This window comes from Naegleria gruberi (genome assembly GCF_000004985.1).
Source record: "Naegleria gruberi genomic scaffold NAEGRscaffold_19, whole genome shotgun sequence".
NCBI classification, from domain to species: Eukaryota; Heterolobosea; class Eutetramitea; order Acrasida; family Naegleriidae; genus Naegleria; species Naegleria gruberi.
Window position 1 is genome coordinate 179,916 of NW_003163308.1, and position 20,064 is coordinate 199,979.

Sequence of the window (20,064 nt, forward strand, 5' to 3'; positions counted from 1 at the left end):
TGCCTCTCAACAAAAACCAATACCAAACCTTGATCCTCGCATTCAGATCTATAAGTCTAACAGTTGTTTGGTCATGGTTGAATGACAATATCATCTAACGATGCTCTTAAGAGTAGCTCATTTGACTATGTTAGAAGTTAATTTGTTCAATGATTCCTGAAGTAATTTGATTCCTTTCTGGGTTAGGACATTACAACTAATATCTAGCTGAGTTAAATTTGACATTTCACTAATATATTTAGCTCCTTCATCACCAATAGAGTTTGATCTGACAGACAGACAGGTTAAATTTTTCATTTCACTAATTGATTTAACTCCCTTATCACGAATATCATTCTCACTAATATTAAGGGATATTAATTGTTTCATTCCACTAATGTATTTGACTCCTTCCTTTCCAATATCATTAAAATCTAGTAGAAGAGTTTTTAAATTTGTCATTTGACTTATTGATTTTGCTCCCTCCGGTCCAATGTCATTGACACCAGCATCCAATTCAGTCAATTTGGTCATTTGACTAATTTCTAAGGCTAATGAATCACTAATATGATTCTTTCTGATACCAAGTTTCGTCATGTCTTTTAATTTACAAACAGATGCCACTCCTTTTTTACCAAGTCCACACCCATTAATACTTAATGTTCTCAATTGTTGCATTGCACCAATTTTTTTGGCTCCTTTCTCTCCAATACAACAGTTATCAATATGTAGTTCAGTTAATTTGTCCAATTCTCTAATAACATTTACTCCCCTGTTTCCAATATTAATACAATCACTTATATTAAGACTATTCAATTGTTTCAATTCACCAATATACGATCTTAAATCTTCACCGAAAATAAACTTGGAGCGAATTTTCAATGACTTCAATTGATTCAGTTTTTTCATAAAGTTGCTAGACAGTTCCATTTCCATTTCTTTGTTCCAAAAACAAATTGTAAGTTTCTCAACACATTCCAAAAATTGGCACTCCATCATCTTGTAAATTGTGGTGGCACTTAAAATATCAATTTCTAGAGAAAATCTCCAACGTTCCCTCACGACGTTAAACCATTGTTTTGAAATCAGACACAAATTATTCAAAATAAATGATGTATTATCACCAACAAATGAAATAATTTCATAGCAAATATCATCAATGAATATTTCTTTTTCAACAATGTTATGCTCTTTAATTATTACATTAATACTCACCATGTAAAATCTTTTTGGAGGCTTGTTGATTATCATCTTCCGACCATTTGATGAATTCTGTTCTTGATCGTTTTCTCATTTTTTTGTTTTAAAAATTCAATTTAATTCCGTCAAAGGCCAAATCTTTGTTCTAACAATACTTTGTAATGTTCCAAAAGAAACATTCTTAATTTTTGAAAAATCCAATTATTTATTCCAAATTCTTCAATTCAACGGTACATCCAATTTTATCCTTCAAATGAATGATCATATCCTTAGTCATCTTATCCAAATTGTATTCTTCTTGCCAATTCCACTTAGCTCTAGCATTGGAATCGTCGAATGCCTTTGGCCAAGAGTCAGCAATTGCTTGTCTGAAATCTGGCTTGTAGGTCACTTGGAATGATGGAATATATTTGAGAATAGCTTGATGGAGCATTGCTGGAGTCAATGAGAAACTAGTAATGTTAAATGTTCTTTGACCAGCTCTCTTCAAATCTTCATTAGTCAGATCGAAAATGTACTTGACAGTGGCACGAATGCAATCACTCATGTACATCATTGGAAGAGGAGTATTTTCACTAACGAAACATTCATAAGTTTTACCATGGAGAGCATAGTAGAACATGAAAACAGCCCAATCAGTAGTACCACCACCCTATTTTTTACAATAAATTTTAAATAATTTCAATAATAATTAACATTACAATATTATGTCAATATAATGATAAATATTTCAAAAATCAAATTCTACTTACAGGTTCAGACAAATAACTGATAATACCAGGATAACGCAAAGATCTAAAATCAAGACCATGCTTATAGGCATAATATTCACCCATATGTTCAGCATAAACCTTACCAATACCATAAATAGTTGTTGGTCTTTGAATGGTGACATCAGGTGTCAAATCGAGTGGAGTTGTTGGACCAAAAGCAGCAATTGAAGATGGAATAAATACAGAACAATTGTTTTCTTTGGAAACTTCCAAAACATTGTGAAGACCAACAGTGTTTAATTCCAAAGCTGGAATTGGATTTCTTTCAGCTGCAGCAGACAAAAATGCAGCATTGTGAATAATGTGAGTAATTTCTTCCTTTTTAACAATTTGTGAAAGTCTAGCCTTATTGTTTGCATCCACTGTAATTATTCACACAAAAATTCCATAAATGGTTCTTTTTAACACCAAGTTGACTAGAAAACTTACAAAATACAAAAGGTTCTCCATTTTGGAGTGATTCCATTGATGGAAGAGTAACATCACTAGTTACAACAGATTCCTTTCCGAAACGATTTCTCAAAGCAGTCGACAATTCAACACCTTTTTCACATTACAATTATTACAACAAATTCACACACATTAAAAACTCACCAATTTGTCCATTTGATCCAATCAACAATACTCTTTGACCAAGAACATTAGTAGTCGAATAATTTCTAGCAGAAAAAGTATTAACACTCTTCAAAAGTGGTGAAATATTCTTTGAAATTCTCATTCCTATTTAAATCATTGTGTTATCATTATGTTATTATCATCATTATATAATAATATTCGGAGGATGAACATTTAACCATTCCATCATCATCACAATATTTAATATTTTCACACACAAATCAGTCAGCATCATCAATTCACACACACAATATTATTATTATTATTATTATTAATATCATAAACAATCGACAACAAATAATCCGCAATCAATGATGATCGAACTAGAACCAATCAATATCATCACACCAACCTACCTTCTCAGTAGTACCAATTGAAAAATTAGAGAGAGCTGTTAAAATGTTTTTTTTGTGTAAAAAGCAAATTTGAAGCTTCCTTTGGTGATGAATAGGCAATATTGTGTTGTGGTTGTGATGACTCTTTGTGGCGGAGAGAGAATGAGTCCAATTAAAAACGTTTATTGTAAACTCAAGTTCTTAAGATGTTGAACTGTAGTTGAGTAATGGTTAATTACTGTTAAGCAATGAAAATTGACAATGTTGAGAACAATAGTAAATAAAAGATTATTGTCGGGGAAAGATGTTGTGAGCTAGAGCCACTAATGGTCTTGCTACTCGATTTGTAAACGTATGGTGTTGAAGAAGTTGGACCCACATTCTGATAGACAGGAGTGGAATATCCTCCAGTTGCAAGTAAAATCAACTCACCTGCTGTTCCACAATGAAATGGATATGCAAGATTTGATGCATTGGCAGCTGACCAAATTGAACTGACAGCATCTGAAACATCCAATCCACATGAAATGAGAGCGTATCCACAAGGAGTCATTTCATAATTAACATTCATTAATGTTGGTAAGTAATCTTTAGCATTGGGATATTTCCAATTCGGGTGATATTTCAGAAATGTGGAGCAGAGAGCATTTGTGGATTTGTTTAATGGAAAGTTGAAAGCAGCTGGCCACAATTGAGAAGCTGCATCTGGATATAATATAGTCCAATTTGATGGAGTAACAACATCTGAATCGCCTAAACCATAATTATAATTAAAATTGGATGTGCTCCACATGTATTGATTGACCAACTCAATCATTCCACTTGCAGCAGAGGAACAAGTATTGGCAAGTGATGTATCATTGATTACTTTAGCAAGATATTCACAACTTTTGAATCCCGCATAGACCTCAGATTGATCCATTAAATACTTGATGTGATAATTTGGTTTAGCCCAAGTCAACCCATTTTGCATGGTTGACTGCATGGCCTTTACACTATTTCTTACTCCTGGCATGATTTGATTGGTTGTATAGTTTTTATCGACAGCATAAACTGAAGCCACAGCCATAATAAATAATGCAGCATATGAATCAGTACTATCCATATCATTGGTAGAACTCCAAGCAAATGCTGAACTAGCTCTTGTGTAATCTGTGATATAACCAGTTGAGTTGCTCTGATGTGAAACAAACCATCGAAACCAATTCCAAGCATAGACAGATGCAGTGGTAGTTCCAGTTGTGGACATGGCTCTAGCCAAGCCAAGAATTGCAAAATTCGAATGATATGTATTCACATCTACTTTATCTTTCCACACGGAAAGTGAACCATCAGGAGAGGTGCAGTCAATGATGAATTGTTGCAATTGTTGAATCATTTTCATATCCAATGATGAAGAGGAGCTTGTTGTCAGGTCAATGTTGGATAAAAAACAAAGGACAAAAGCAACAAGGAAAAGAATAGAGAGACGAGATCTGGAGTGGGATGATTTTCGCATTTTTTTCTATTTTGCGAAAGGTGACAGCAAAAAATCATTAAGGAATTAGATTAAGTCCTTTGTGTAACTCTTACCAATTGGTAAGAACAACCGAATATTACAACACAATTGATTAAATGTGTATTTGAAATTTTGTTCATTCTCTTAAACTATTTATCTATGTTAGCTCAGTGTTTGCAGTGTTTGATTATTATTGAGATAAAGTTCCATCATTGTTGTTGGTATTAGTAGAATCAGAGTTTGAAACAACAGGTTGGTTGTGATGATTTGGAGGAAGTACAAAGACAGTAATTGTAATATTTGTTCCTTCAAAACATGATTCAATAACTTGTTTCATCTCAGCCCAATCCAACTTGTTACCTCCACATCCAATTCTTGGCATTGAAATTCTTTCAATTCCATTTCTTTGAAGGAGTTTTCTGGCATGATTGAGAACTTGCTTGTAATTGTTATAGTTGGCCTTGTCAGTTTTCTTTTGTTTTGTTAAGAGGAATCTGGTTGTCAAAGAAATAGCCATGAATATTATTGTGAATTGTATAATACTTACAGAATTTCCTTTCCATGTTTGGAATCATAACATAAAATACATGGTTGATTGGTCAATTGGTTAAGTGTACCAATGTGTGGGAAATAATCCATACATTGCTTGGCAATACCATAATTAGTGCTCAAATCAGCACTTATTCCAATACAGATTGGATCAGTATTACTGCTATCAAACAAATCACCTTCCTTTTCAATTAATTTAAATCCAAAACCCTTGTCTTTGAGTTCTTTCACCTCAGTTTCATATCTAATCTTATCTTGTTCATATAATTGCTCATAAACCATCAATTCATCAGTTGATAGAGCATTAAATCTATTACTCAATTCGTGTTGAATCTTTTTAAAATTATCAGAAATATCTTGTTTTGTTTTACCTTGAGATAGTTGACCATTTTGAGATAATTCACTTCTCACAATAGCATAATTTCTCTTTACAAATTGAACACGTGGAGTGAGTGGTTTCTTTGGAGTTTTAATAATATTAGCCTCTCTCACCTCTTGATCTAATAATCTTCTCTTCAATTCCTTGATTTTAGTTTGTGAATTATTTTGCAAAGTTTCCAATTTGGCCTTCATCAATTCTTCAAGTTGTTGTTTCTTTCTTTCGTATAAATTATTTTGAGTGGCTTGATATTTCTCCAATCGAGTAATATTGGATGGCTTGGCAAGTTGAGGAATAATCACTTGTGGATCCGAAGTAGTAGACGAAACAGCTGCATTAGAATTTGTGTGGGTATTATTCGAAATTAATTGACGATGAAATGAACGAGAAATTGATGAGGATTTTTGCAAGAAATCTCTAGAAAGGAAACGAGAGGTCTTGTTGAGCATTTTTTTTGGAAATGAAATTATTGATGGATGTCTTTTTGATTGATTTCCAATTTTGTAAACTTTTCATTGTAAAACATTTACAGTTAATTTAAAAAAAAATAGTCATGGTATTTAAAATGGTTTAAAATTTTATATTAAACAAATAAATTTCCTTTTCTATTCTTAAAATCTAATGCAATATTCCTTATTTGATATTCTTACTTTTTTAGATAGTGCTCTAAATTCAATTTGATCCATCATTCACTCTCCAATTAAAGAAAATCTTCTTTTTTATTGAAAAACACAGTTCATTATTCAAATATAATAAAAATGCACAATATAAACACCGCAAACATGATGAAATCCTCAATTTCGAATAGAGAAAAGGAAGCAGCAACAGTGGAAACTATTCTCAGTAGTGGCAATAGATGTGATACTTTAGGTCATGAATTAGGTAAAGAAAATTCAGAATTTGAAAGGAAACCTCCCTCTCCAAGGATTAATTATAAGAAATACGTCCTACCTTTCTATCCGAATATGAATTTAGGTGGTCCCAGCAATCCTTCGACAGTTTCTAATGAATTATTTCGACAATATTCGACAGATGTTCTTAATAATCAGGATGAAACAATTGAGGAAGCTGAGGATAAATTAGATTCGTATGAACCTGCCTCAAACTCTTCACTCTTTACAATAGTTGGAATGGAAATGCTTGAGAATGGTTTTACATCACTGTGGCAAGATTTAAGCATTCTGGCCACACAAGTTAGAGCTGGTCATTTAACCATTGATTCGTATAGAGCTATCCTAAAGCTTTCGTTGGTTTTAATTATTTTTCTCCTATTGTTTGTATTCATTTCGAGTGCCTTTGTTGAATAGTTGCACGACTCCAATAAACAACTTTCCCGCCAAAAAATACTACAATCTCAAACTCTAACTTTGAAAAAAATATCTCGACTAATGAGTTGGAAATACTACGGAGTGGTTTTTCTCATGTTGATCGCGTTTTTATTCTTGATTGGTGTTTTGGGAAGTGGAAATTTGTTGTTTGTGGAAGGAAATGAAAGGATAAAGAAATTTGAAAGGATTATTTGTCCTGAATCGAAGAGTTTGGTCTATTCATTTAAATCAATTACCTTGGTTGGTAATAAGATTCAATCAAAAAGTGTTTCTGGAAGTGGCCAATTGGAAAATGTTTTCAGTGGAAAAGTTGTCTTATCATGTCAACAGGAAATGAATCATGATTGGAGGAATATTATCGTTGTCAGCTTCTCAGAGTCGATATTTGAACAATTTCATGGAAGAGGTTTAAATAAGAGATATAGGAAAATGATTTCTAGAGCTGATCTTACGAAAGAGTTGAATGAATTTCCAATGATAATCATTCAATCTTTTTCAGGGCATATTTTCAAATTGATATTTAATAAGAGGGAGACAGCTTACATCAAAACAATGAAAAAAGGAATATTAAGATTGTTGACAACTGACACCAAAAAAGATGCCAGGCATCAAACAGATGGATTTGGAGGGAAATATTTCCAAGAGTACAAGAAGAGTTTAATATCCAAAAAGCCAGAGTTTTTGACAGTTTATCAAGAATTTTCCAGCAAGGACTTTTACAAAATTCCTATTTCAAAACGAAGAATCAATTACCAAGCTAAACATTTAGTTACTGTTGATATTCAACACCACTGGATACATCACGCTTCAATGTTGATCAGCCTAAGCCATCAACAAACGAAAAACTCTAATATTTTCAAAGAATTTGAGAATATTTCAAAGAGGGAGTCTGTTCAATCCTCACTTAAATCGTCAGATAATGTTGAATCTGGACTATACTCCACAATCAAGCTTAACAAGATTGTCAACATATCGATTGCTTCATCTATAGAAAACTTTAACGATCTTATTAGATCAATGTTGAACAATACAAGGTCTCAGAATGACTGGATGTTCGAAAATACATTTTCATCAAAGAAATTGGACAAAAGATATTTCTCCCTGTTAAACAGGAGGAAATTTTCAACGATTCACTTTCAAAAACTTCTTTCATTGCTCAAAGGAGATCCTTCACTCCAGCACAACACAACAAGATTGGTAGGAATTGTTTCAAACTATAAAAAGTTGGACACTATTCAATCAGCAAGGATATTATTGAATCATCTCGTTGAAGGCTTGCACAAGCTCAACAAGCTAACCGGAGCCGAATATCTCTCAACCAAAACCTATTTGGAAATCATTCAACAATTAGTTGCAACGACAAGAAACGAAAATATCCAAAATGATCTTATAGCTATATCATCAATAGAGCCAGTTCTTGCAAACAATTACATCTACTCATCCATTAATATTCAAAGACCTAGCTCAAATGTTTATTCATTTATTAAACATTTAAAAAACCATGGATTGAAGTTTATATCACATAACATTACATCTGAATCAAATTCAAATGTAAAAAGAAACGCTTACCTAGCATTTGCAGACCTTGCACATAGACTGCAAGATAAGACTCTTAAAGATACTATTGTAAGAGAAATTTTGGACAGTATAGAAAATGCAGAATCGAAAGAAGACATCGAGACCCACTTTCATGCTCTAAACAATGCCGGTGAAGCAGTAGATCCCTATCTGTTATACGCAATATGGGCTTCTGACAAGATTCCAGAATATTTCAAAATTCTATTAACAAAGAATATAAGAAAGAGGATAAAAGATGACCCAACCTTAGATAGAATTATTCTTAAGATTTTGAGGAGTGAGGATGAAAATTTCTCTCCAAATTTAAAATCAAACTTGATTGAATCCCAGGGAGAAAGAGAGTATATATTGAATACATGGTCGTTGGTGAAACCATTAGCAAGAATTTACAAAGTTGTGAGAGATGAGGGCATCAAGAGTACAATACGAAAGTACATGTACAATGCAGGAACTGATAATTCAGCAAAATATCTTTCAAAGATGCTAAACAAGAAACAGAGGCATAATAGGAAAATCAAAGGCAATGATTATAGAAAGTTTGGGCTCTCCAATGAAGATTTGGATATTTTGAATCAAGTTGAAACAAGGAATGCCTTATTTATTGGCGGATTCATGAGAAGGATTCAAGACACCCTCTCGAAAGGAAAGGAAAAGATGACCCTCTTTGTAAACAAATCCCTCAAGGAAGGGATTCAAAAAGCATCTAATTGGGTTGAAACCAAAGCTGCAGGAGCTCTCTCCAAAATTACAAAACTTGTTGGAGATTTGAAATCCAAATTTGCTTCCCCAGCAACAATACGAGATGAGAAGGCTTGCATTCAAGTGAGTGAAAATATCAATGACACTGTTTGCTTCTACAATACTGACATGATTTCTTTCTTTCAAAAACAAGGAAATTTATCCAATATGAAATTCTCCAAACATTTTGAATTTGAAAAGATTGCTGGCCCAAAGGCTGTCAATCTCTATTGTGGAATGGCCATTTATAGTGGAGCCTCATTTGACTGCAATGCAGATAAGAGTTATTTTGATTTTGTTCTCATTGCAAGAGCAGCCTTTGAAGCAAGTGCTCTACAACGAAAGTTTTCACTATTAGAATTGAGTGCAGAGCTCACCAAAAGACCACATAAACCAGTTAGGGACAATATTTATCTAAGAATTGCTCAGACAACATTTGTCAATACAGGTTTTGTTCCAGAGCAAGTGAAAAAGTTTATTTCCCTTTGTTTGAGTGAAACTAAACCAATATTTGAAAAGACGTTTCCAGTCATTGCAACGCATGAACAAATGGTAAATATAGGACCAGTACCATTGACTTTTCATATTTCACTCTCAATGCGTGTTGCAGTAGAGTTGGTTTATGGTCTGTGTGTTGAACGATTGGAAGCAGCCACGTCTTTGGAGCCATATGTATCAGTTTCATTGACTGGTGGAGCAGCTATTGGAATACCAGTAGCAAGAGCAGGGATGTATATTCGATCTACTCTCACATATCGACTTGTACCAAGATTGGCTTTTGAGAAGTGTAATATCTGTGCCAGCTTACAACACAAGGTTGATAGCTTGGAATTTCAAATAGGGTTGAGTGCAAAAGTTTTAACTTTTGACAAGTATTGGAAATTCTATGGTAAAACAACAAGACCCTATATCAAAACAATCTTTGAAAAATGTATACCTCTATTTGGTTCACCTACTGTTTCCATTAAGAGCAAGGATACCACCTTTGATTTGAAGTCCAATGAGGAAACTGGAAGTAACTCTCAATCACTTTCAAATGAAGAATACTCAACTCAACAAGTTGATGTGAAAACCATCAACACAGAGGATGAAACCAATACCAAATCAAAAGAATCAATCTCTTCATACAAACCCCTATTTGGGTCAAATCCAATGAAACTTCCAGAAATGAAGTTACCAACAGAGAGTAAGGAAAGTCTCAAACCTCCCCCAACAGAACAGCCAGAATTGGAATGGAAATTAGAATTTCTATCTCAACAAGTGCCTCATAAAATCATACAAAGATTTGGATTGGAAAACTTGAGAAGACTTCCCTCAAATTATTTCCAATTGACTGAAGAAGAAAGAGAAAATATTCCCTATGAAGTTTACTACCTCCCAAAGAGTGACTTTTCCAATTTCATATCTAAATTCAGTCCCACAAGCATGTTAAGGAACTCGGCAATATCACCTCTCTCGTTTGAAAGATTATGGAGAAGAGAAGTATTGGAAGGGAGATTCCCAATTCAAGTGTTGAAACAAATTCCCTTAAAAGATTTGAGAAGTCTCCCAGAACCAATCATTCGTTTAAGAAAAAGGATTTTGCAAGAAATTCCTCTCCAGCTCTTCAAAGAAGGATATCAACAAATTAAAAGTTGGATATGCTCAAAGTACTACCACTTATGTAATGAGCTTGACACCTTGATAGTGATGAGAAGTGAATAAAATAACCTATTATCTTTTTGATTACAAATACCAAGAAAAGAAATAGTTATTTTAATTAAGCTCGCGACTAAATGTTTATAATTTGTACAAAAGAACTTGTGAAAGCTTAGAGCAATCTATATTTTACTACATGTCTCAATTTAGAGCTTTCTCTTTTCCTTCAAAGCTTGGAGTTTCTTTTCATCTTCCAATCTCTTTTGTTCCAATTGCTTCTTTCTTGGACCTAAGAACTTGTTCTTTTCGGTAGTGGTTTGGAATTTACCCTTACCAACCTTGGAGGTAGTATCGATAAACTTCAAGACAATTTCTTCCTTCATGTCTCTGCCCCACTTGTGTTCTGGAACCAAAGTCTTTCTCAAAGTGACAACTCTTCTTGGTGGACCTTGAACGTTACCCTTGACCATAACCCAGTCGTTTTCAACAACACCATAGTTAACAAAACCACCCATTGGGTTGACATCCTTTTCAGTCAAATCGAAATCAGTCATTGCGGACTTCTTTCCTTCTTCAGTCTTGTTGGACTTTCCGATTCTGTAGATCTTCTTATTTTGGTGGACTCTGTGGAAGAAACCCTTTTGACCAGCTCTGGCAACAGAGAAGGAAACTCTAGCTGGATGCCAAGCGCCAATACAGGCAACCTTTCTCAAACCTCTGTGGGTCTTTCTTGGCAATCTTCTAACACCCCATCTGGAAACGACACCCTTAGTACCCTTACCCTTGGAGACGGCAATAACGTCGATTGGTTCATCCTTAGCGAAGACAGAGTCAACAGAGACGAGCTTTTCGAGGTTAGCAACAGCGAACTTGATCTTTTCATCAACAGTACCACCGTTAACTTGGATTTCAGCAACGTGAGCCTTCTTGTTGTTAGTGGCAGTAACCTTGCTTGGTTGAGTGTGAGCAACAATTCTGATAACATCAGCGTTCTTCTTGAATGATTCCAAAGCTTGAGTTCTCTTTTCTTGAGCAGCTTGTTCCAAGTAAGTCTTGGTGAGCTTAGTGAAAGCTCTCTTCTTGGATCTACACCAATCCTTATAGTAAACTCTTCTGAATTCATTGCTGATATTCTTAGCCCAGACAGTACCGATGGCCTTCAAACCAGTTGGGGTTTGCTTATAACCAACAACACCGACAACAACCATTGGTGGAGCTTCAATGATGGTGACAGCATCGAGACCTTCCTTCTTGTGCATCTTAGAACCTGGCTTGTTAACTTCACGGACAATGTGGGTCATACCAGCCTTGTAACCAAGGAAAGCAGTCAAATGAGTAGCCTTCTTTTGGTCATCCTTTGGGAAAGCCTTAACTCTACCTCTTTCTCTTCTAGCCTTCTTTCTTGGCAAGAAACCAAGAGAACCGTGTCTTGGTGCTTCAAACTTTCTGTGAGACATGTTGTTCTATTTTTTTTTCAACGATTTTTATTGTTGGAGCAAAAACTGGGTTGATTTTATTTCTTACAATGAATATTTTTCATGTCATCACCAGGTGCTTCAGCAATTTTTATGAAGGCCATTCTATTTTTATTAGACAATTTTCCCACCAAAGCAAACTTCAAGAGTGAACACGAGGTTTCACACAACAAGTATTTACAATCCAAGTTTTTCAACACCTTATTAACAGGATTTCATTCTGAAGTATTCAATTCATTGGCAATATCATCATACCCGTGTACCTAACTCATTCTTGTAATGTGTGGAGTATTGAAAGATATTTATTGATCATCGATACAACCATCAGAAGAGAGGCCTTTATTATCCATAGAATTTGATTTGGTAATTTCAAAAAACGATAATAATGATCACAATCTCTGACAAATCACCAGAATATCCAAACTCTCATTTCAATCAGCATAATAACGTAAGAAACCTCACCCAGCACTTTCAAATTCTCTCCCAACACACACATGAAAAAATATGCCACAATCAAATTCGGAGGGAGAATCATCAGATGACAATAACAGCAGTTCCTTCATCACCATGATGGAAGACAATGATAGAACTATTAGTAGTAGTGCAGATGATGCAGTACAACCTTCTTCTTTCTCAACAATTTCATCCTCACCACCACCAATAATAAATCAACAGCAAGGAACGATGAATCCAATCTTATTGGATAGCAGCAACAACAACAATAATTTGTTGTCATCTTTATCAAATAATAATAATAATAATAATAATACAATTCTTCAAACCAATCATTCTGATTCTGAAGAAGATTCCGATTCCGATAATGGAATAATACCTATTACAAGACTAGTCAATAATAATAATATCATTAATAATATTCCTCCTCACCAACCAGTAAATAATAATGGCATGAATATTCAGACAAATTCTGCAAATATACCACTCCCAACAGTCACTCAAAGACTTGGCAATTTATTGAATAATAGAAATGATCAAGATGTGAGACGACAGGCACAATCTATAGCATTGGAAATTATTAGATTATTATTCACAAGCTCAATCAAGGTTACCATCTTTTTGGAATATTATCTGCTGGCTATTGGATGTCTTTCTTTCATATTACTTGTTGCTTTACATACCCTATTTTGCATACCACCAAATAATTATCTAAATGCTCAACAAAGAATTGACTATACAAGGAATGTAATTATGAATAGTACAGAATCAAATGCTTTACAATTTAGCAAAATGATGAAAATATTTGCATCGGAAAAGGCACAAAATACTACAAAACACTTTACTGCCATGTTCAGATTGGGACTATTTGGTCAGGATTATCATGGAGTCATTAATACGACCATCACTCAAAATGAGACACTACCAATTCAAAATGCAACATTAATAATGGCAGAAGCAGATCCAAATAATCCTGTTGTTAGTGGCAATTTATTGAGTAGTATAGAAAATTCTACTGTTGCAACAAGTTTAAATCAGAATGATACAATCATGACTGAAACAACAAGTTCATATCAAAACACATCCACACTATTGGAAAGTACTAGTAGTAATTCAACAAGTGAAAATGTTACACAAAATAATGGTGCTCTGGAAAATTCTTCTGAGGAGAAATCAAACGAAGAACAACAAGAGGATGACGACATTATCGATAATCTCTTCCAATACTATGAACAATCAACATTTTACAAGAGCATTATCAAACCACTTAATCAATTTTTCGATAAGAGATTCTATTCCAAGCCTAGAATTAATTGCCTACAAAATACTATTTTACAAAAGTACAGAGATGAAATCATTAATAGATATTACGATTCAAATGATACAATCTCACCATTGGCAGCACATTCCTACCTCTTGAGAACCTATATTGAAGGTCCAATAGATAAGAAAATGAAATCTTGGAGAAGGGAATTGGAAGCAAAGAATGAATCAATTCCATTGAGAGAATCTTATGAAAGCTTTGATACTATAGAATCTATCAAATATTGGATTGTGACAATGTATGAAACTTCAGGTGTTACAGAAGTTTTCAATGATACTAGATTATTTGTCTATACAACAGAGAGGGGATTATTTTACATTGCCAGAGAATCAAAGCAAACATTACAAGTACCAGTTTACACTATCAATTTAGATTGGAATGAACCATGCTTTGATGCTTTTGGAGGCATTCTACCATATATTCTTTCCTATTTTATTGGATATGACACTTTAATGTTCAATGCTTTTATTCAGTACAATCATGATTTTAATCATGCATATACTATCAATAGTGGCATGATCTACACCAAACAATTCGATGAAGTGTACTACCTGAAACATTTTGAATATGATGATGATTTTGTTACTAGGTTCTTTGTAAAGATTTCTCCATTGATTCTCTATGTGGTCAGCTTTGTGTTGATTTACTATCTAGTTAGAACAACCCAGATGAATATTCTACATCTCATTATTGAGTTGCAAGCACATTTGAATTCTGTGAATCAAATTTTGAGATCATTCTTAACTCACCTCTTCCAAAACATCATGTTTGTTCCAGTTTTATTGGGTGTAATTGGATTTATTGATAACTTCTTTGGTGGTGATCAAAAAATCAGTTTAATGGTTTTCTGTTTAATTTGGCTTGCTCAAATATTCTTGAACAATATTTGTAGCAGTAGATTCTCGAGAAGCGTTTTCCCTTGGATTCTTCATTTCCATTGTGGAGTTTATTTGACCTATTACTTTAGATATCCAACAGGTTATTCATATTTTGGATTCTTTGTTTGTTTGGTTCTAGTTTCTGAAATGATGTTACACTTTTGGAATAATTATGAATATCACCATATTATGAATTATCATCCTATTTTGAGAGATTTTCTTGGAAACAATAGAGCTAATGCTGACCCAATGTTATTCGATAGATTATTACAACAAAATGGAATTCCAGTTCTTGGGCAACCACAGACAAGAGTACAAAACGTTCAACAATTTGTTTTCAATTTATCTGACATGCAAAATCAGAGAACAACCATTGAGCAACAAATAGGACGATTCAACATTTCAATTTCTTTGGCTCAAGATCCAAACAACCAAGCTAATGCGCCAGGTACAAACAATACCACTACTGCATCTCAATAATAGTTTATCATTAAAATATAATACAATCAATGAATTTATTTTGTTAAACTTAAAAACATGTGATGCTCTCCAAAACTAGCAGATTTGATCTTCAATCCCAAATTTGTGTTGTCAAGATTTGGGCATGAGACGTTCAAAATTTCTACTGGAATATCGACTGCGATTGGAATGTCATGATAAAAGTAAAATCCTTGTTGATAAGGCCAACTGACTAACTCTTGATAACTGTTATCGCCTGAAACAAAGACTCTACCATCAATTCCCACAAACAAAGTGTGATCGAATTTGGCATACACACTTTCAATTTCTCTTCTACTTAATGGATGCATATCAAAGTCATTATGTTGTGGTTGGAAATTAATCTTGAGAGGAATACAACTTGATGGCAGTTCAGTCTTAGTTCCCAATTGGCCCTTACTATTACTTCCTACAGTGTAGACAAAGTTTTGACCATTGACAAACACTGAATGGTTAGCACCTGCAGCAATAGCAACTATTGGGGTTCTGTTGAACAAATTCAATGGCAATTCTGATGGCACACAAACCTTCTTGATTCTTTCAAAACCACACTGACCATTTCTATTATCACCACAAGTAAATACTCTTCCTGATTCGGTCAAAATTATAGTATGATTTTCACCACATTTAATATCTTTGAGTTGCTCACCCTTAAATGTGGCAACTTTAGTCATGGATGGAATGAACTCTCTATGGTCATCAATACCAAGTTGTTTGTGATTGTTTGAACCACAAGCATACAAATCATTATTGGCTAAAACAACTGTATGATTCTTGCCTGCTGCTATATTGGAGACAAACACTTCTTCATCCCAAACAACTTCACAAAGAGTATTTACATCCATATTGTGACCTTGACCTAATTGACCAAACTGATTTGAGCCATATACAAACAATTTTCCATCATTTCTCTTCATAATGTAATGACATGATTGCTCATTTCCATTGCAATCAATATCTTCAATATTATCCAAATCAAATTCAATCAATGATGAATCCTTTGGACCTCCTAGAATATATACACGACCTGTTTCACTCAAAAGCATGGTGCTAGAAGCAGCACAACACACTTTCTTAATATTTGGTATGTCTTCAAATACTGAATTTTCCTCGTCCAAAAACCCAAGAGTTGGGTGAAGAATGCAATTTTGCATACCAGTTTGGTTGTTCATATTGGATCCTGAGACTACCAATGTACAATCATTTGGATCCTTTAAACCTTGGGCAAATGTTGTAAATGTGTTGTACTTTGGAACTAAATCTCTGTACTCCTCAAAGTATGGATGTTGAAGTATTTGTTCAGTGGTCAATCTCTCTTCTTGATTAATGTTCAACATTCCTCTCAACAAGTCAAGTTCCTCATCTGTACAGGATCCAAAAACAAAGTTTGCAGAGCCATCTTCAGTCATTCCCCATCCCTTTTCTGTTACCAATGTTGTGACATGGTTTTTGACATTAAATTGTTGGTCACACCAGTCATTTTCAGTTGGTTTTCCAAACAGTTTTACAATACATTCCCAGATTTCTGTTGATGTAGATCCCTTAAATATTGGGATTCCTCTGAGAAGGAAGGCAAAAATGGTTCCCAGGGTCCAAACGTTGTTGACTCTTCTGTTATTATCGCCACCGGTGACATCTCTGAAAATTCGTTCATTCTTTGTCGCAAACAAATAATCTCTAGAGTAATTCTTGCTTGGGCTTGCAAAGGATGATCTTCTTGGAGTTCTTGGGGATTTTGGTGAGGAAATGATTGAGCTTCTTGGCGATTCAAGTATAGAATTTCTTCTTGGTGTCATAGATCCACCAGGAAATTCAATGGATCTTCGTGGTGTTGCAGTATAACTGTAAATATCATTGTTTGAATCATCTTCAATGGACACACTGGTGAGATCAAATAAACCAACTTTACAACCATCACCAATAACAATTAAATGAGGATCGACGGCAAATCTATGAAGACACTGATGAACCATTCCAGCCTTATGGATTTCATTAATTGCGGAAACGATTTGGAAAAATACAAATTTTCTCTGCTCATTATTAAGCAAACCATCCAAAATGGCATCAACCAATGAAAGTTCTAAGGAAATCGTGTCAATACAACGAAACAGTAGAATAATTACTTACGCATGTCTCCGTTTGGATACAAAAAATAGGTCAGACCATCATCAATTGGTATCACCTTTTCTGGATGAATTATATTATCATGACGGAATGATTGGAGAAGTTTAATATATTTCATACATTTTTCTCCATCATCAACTGGATCCTTTTCATAAGGAAAGGTAAATTGGTCGACTAGCTTGTGAGTTAATTTCAGAACGAGTACATCTTTTTCTAATCCCTTTTCCTTAGCTGTAAATAACTCAACTTGAGGTACCCGATGAATATTATCACCAATCACTGCTTGCTCACTTTCCAATATTCTTTGAAAATGCTCCAATCTTCCAGTGATAACCTTTCCTAATGTTGATAACATAAACTTGTAACTACCAGCAGAAATTGGACTTCCCTTATTGGCCAATGTGTTTTGTTGGTTCTGGAGGAGAATATCTGCATTGATGTAGTTTGCAATTTCCGTGAGAGTGGCTCTCTGCATTTTTTTATATTTGTATTATCTACGTAGTTTGATGCTGAGTGTCGTTGTTGGTGATGAATATGCTACTACTGTGAGGGGTGGTTCCTAATGTGATGGGTAATGAAAAAATTTAAGGCTCTCTCAGCAGGTGGAGATAGATTTAATAACAAACTATCAAACAATAACAGCGGTCAAATCACTGAAAACCATAAATAAAGATTTTGACAAATAAAGATTATTAATGAATTAACGCTCTGAGTGATGCCATCATTGATTCTTTTCATAAGGAAAGGTAACTTGATCGTGGTGGATTAGTGCAATTGTAAAGATGAAAATATTTAATTGTACCTTAGGAAAGGATTGGACCCTCTCTGAATAAGTACTTGCTAATACGTATGTTAACGTTCTAATTAGTGTATTTACATTTCCTTTTTCATATTTAATAAGATTAAGCAGAGAGAAAATGACTCATAGTAATTGCATATTTGGTATTTCATAAGCCATCAACACATCAAACATAAATACATCATAAAAATATTGATTGACTGCTCGTAAACAACATTCAAGCATTGTCATGGTAAAGAACGGAAAATACTAAGAAGGATATTTACTTCTTTCTTTGTAATTCTTGTCTGAGATAGTCTATAAAGTAGGCTTTTGAGTTGATGGCTCTGTATTCGTGATAGGTACTCATGATATAATAAAGCTCACTAATGGTTATCTTTGAAGAAATAATAGATTCTAATACTTCTGTCAAATCCTTAATACATTGTTCATCCTTAAATGTTGAGTAGTAAACAGATTTTCCAGTAACTTTGGCAGCACATAATTGTTGGACAAATTTCAAAACAAAGTCTCCACCGAATTGCCCACATCCCCATCTTCCTGAGGTAATTTCTTTCTCAGGTACATTTTTGAATCCCAAGTAGGCCTTGTTGAGGTCACGTTTGATCATTTCAGGTTGGAAGTGCTTTCTAGATATGGCATCCATAATAATAATATCAACAGTATGTCCAAGAGGTTCGTATAAACCTGTAAATTCAAAAGTATTGAGATAGCCCTTATATTCGCTATATCTGACCATACCTCTCATGGTCATAATTTCTGTATCACTCAAAGATTCACAAATGAGGAGAGTGAGGAAAGATTCTGGGCAACAACTGAAAAGGATTTCTTCTTGAGTGAGTGATGGAATAATTGAACCAATGTGAATGAAACGATTGGCAAAATCAACAAATCCACGACACAAAATATCCTCCATTCTTCCATCATGAAGCTTGATAATAGACTTGGCTTCTTCTGCATTAGAAAAATCGATGTCCTTCATTTCAGCCCAATTTGGTTCCTCCTCTACTGTCAAGTTGTGACGAGTAAAAACAATATCCTCTCTATCTATGCACAATTGTTGTTCATGATTAGCTTGTTGATAAAAGTAACTTAATTGACAAATAATTCTTTCAATAGATTCCTCCAAACGACATACATAAAGTCTATTGAAATCCAAAACTCCAAAATCTCTCTCCCTATCTTTTTGCATAAAATTGTGTATTTCCGAAGAAATGTTCAAGAAGAAGGCATTTGCTAAAATGCAACGAACATCCTTTGGTTTGACAGTGAATGAACCTTGTTGATGCATCTCAATGAGTGGTAATCTTTCGATCAATTCGCTCTCTGTTGCTTCGAGAGCATATTGAGCAATCTTTGGAAGCAAGTGTTGGTAAAAATCAAATTCCTTATGTTCTTCGCCTCTTCCACGAATATATTCTTCAAAACTTTCAATGGCAACTTCAAGACCTGGGAACCCGAATCTTCTCTTTGAAGCATCGGTCTGGAATAAGTGAAGAATATCTTGAAGCTCTTCATATTCTTCAATTTCTTCTATTCCTTCCAGGATGGCTCTCGTAATCTCGGTTCCCTTTATAAAGAAACGATGACGAGTAGGCTCATGAACATGAATTTGAAACAACTTTTCAGCAGAGGCAGTCTTGTGAAGAATTGGTGAAAGAGGAACCTGATCAATGATATTATTATTGTTTGGAATCATTTCCTTTTGTCCGCAAATGTGTTGTTGGTGATGAGATTATATATTTTAAAGACACAAACTTTACCCGCTAACGCAACAAGGCTTTGGTTTGTTTTTTTTAATTAATTGACTTTTTCAACCATCAATAATAATTGATTTTCAGTTTCATCTCACACAAGTCGGAGGTAAATTCCAAAGTCCACCCAAAACGCCGAATGTTGTACA

The 20,064-nt window shown here is 34.3% G+C and overlaps 9 protein-coding genes across 9 annotated transcripts; 3 read left to right on the forward strand and 6 right to left on the reverse strand.

The window, feature by feature from the left end:
* Window positions 1-117: 117 nt before the first annotated feature.
* NAEGRDRAFT_66621 (uncharacterized protein) lies at window positions 118-915 on the reverse strand (the record flags this gene model as incomplete). Its single annotated transcript, XM_002678141.1, has 1 exon — window positions 118-915. The coding sequence occupies one exon, from the start codon at window positions 913-915 to the stop codon at window positions 118-120; it is 798 nt and encodes a 265-aa protein (XP_002678187.1).
* Window positions 916-1,384: 469 nt separating this feature from the next.
* On the reverse strand, window positions 1,385-2,670 carry NAEGRDRAFT_66622 (uncharacterized protein; the record flags this gene model as incomplete). Its single annotated transcript, XM_002678142.1, has 4 exons — window positions 1,385-1,831; window positions 1,932-2,314; window positions 2,382-2,495; window positions 2,547-2,670. The coding sequence occupies 4 exons, from the start codon at window positions 2,668-2,670 to the stop codon at window positions 1,385-1,387; spliced, it is 1,068 nt and encodes a 355-aa protein (XP_002678188.1).
* Window positions 2,671-3,143: 473 nt separating this feature from the next.
* On the reverse strand, window positions 3,144-4,400 carry NAEGRDRAFT_66623 (uncharacterized protein; the record flags this gene model as incomplete). Its single annotated transcript, XM_002678143.1, has 1 exon — window positions 3,144-4,400. One exon carries the CDS (start codon window positions 4,398-4,400, stop codon window positions 3,144-3,146), a length of 1,257 nt encoding a protein of 418 aa, XP_002678189.1.
* Window positions 4,401-6,086: 1,686 nt separating this feature from the next.
* On the forward strand, window positions 6,087-6,635 carry NAEGRDRAFT_66625 (uncharacterized protein; the record flags this gene model as incomplete). The annotated part of the gene is made up of 1 exon (XM_002678030.1): window positions 6,087-6,635. One exon carries the CDS (start codon window positions 6,087-6,089, stop codon window positions 6,633-6,635), a length of 549 nt encoding a protein of 182 aa, XP_002678076.1.
* Window positions 6,636-7,208: 573 nt separating this feature from the next.
* NAEGRDRAFT_66626 (uncharacterized protein) lies at window positions 7,209-10,676 on the forward strand (the record flags this gene model as incomplete). Its single annotated transcript, XM_002678031.1, has 1 exon — window positions 7,209-10,676. One exon carries the CDS (start codon window positions 7,209-7,211, stop codon window positions 10,674-10,676), a length of 3,468 nt encoding a protein of 1,155 aa, XP_002678077.1.
* Window positions 10,677-10,729: 53 nt separating this feature from the next.
* NAEGRDRAFT_79448 (ribosomal protein L3) lies at window positions 10,730-12,083 on the reverse strand. The gene has a single exon (XM_002678144.1). It carries the CDS (start codon window positions 12,065-12,067, stop codon window positions 10,817-10,819), a length of 1,251 nt encoding a protein of 416 aa, XP_002678190.1. The 5' UTR covers window positions 12,068-12,083; the 3' UTR covers window positions 10,730-10,816.
* Window positions 12,084-12,589: 506 nt separating this feature from the next.
* Window positions 12,590-15,220, forward strand: NAEGRDRAFT_66628 (uncharacterized protein; the record flags this gene model as incomplete). Its single annotated transcript, XM_002678032.1, has 1 exon — window positions 12,590-15,220. The coding sequence occupies one exon, from the start codon at window positions 12,590-12,592 to the stop codon at window positions 15,218-15,220; it is 2,631 nt and encodes an 876-aa protein (XP_002678078.1).
* A 17-nt stretch (window positions 15,221-15,237) lies between these two features.
* NAEGRDRAFT_79449 (serine/threonine protein kinase) lies at window positions 15,238-17,837 on the reverse strand (the record flags this gene model as incomplete). Its single annotated transcript, XM_002678145.1, has 2 exons — window positions 15,238-17,318; window positions 17,366-17,837. 2 exons carry the CDS (start codon window positions 17,835-17,837, stop codon window positions 15,256-15,258), a joined length of 2,535 nt encoding a protein of 844 aa, XP_002678191.1. The 3' UTR covers window positions 15,238-15,255.
* A 586-nt stretch (window positions 17,838-18,423) lies between these two features.
* On the reverse strand, window positions 18,424-19,860 carry NAEGRDRAFT_48463 (uncharacterized protein; the record flags this gene model as incomplete). The annotated part of the gene is made up of 1 exon (XM_002678146.1): window positions 18,424-19,860. The coding sequence occupies one exon, from the start codon at window positions 19,858-19,860 to the stop codon at window positions 18,424-18,426; it is 1,437 nt and encodes a 478-aa protein (XP_002678192.1).
* Window positions 19,861-20,064: the final 204 nt, after the last annotated feature.

Excerpts from the sequence above, each read along its gene's own strand:
- NAEGRDRAFT_79448 (XM_002678144.1), bottom strand. The coding sequence starts at position 12,067 with ATGTCTCACAGAAAGTTTGAAGCACCAAGACACGGTTCTCTTGGTTTC.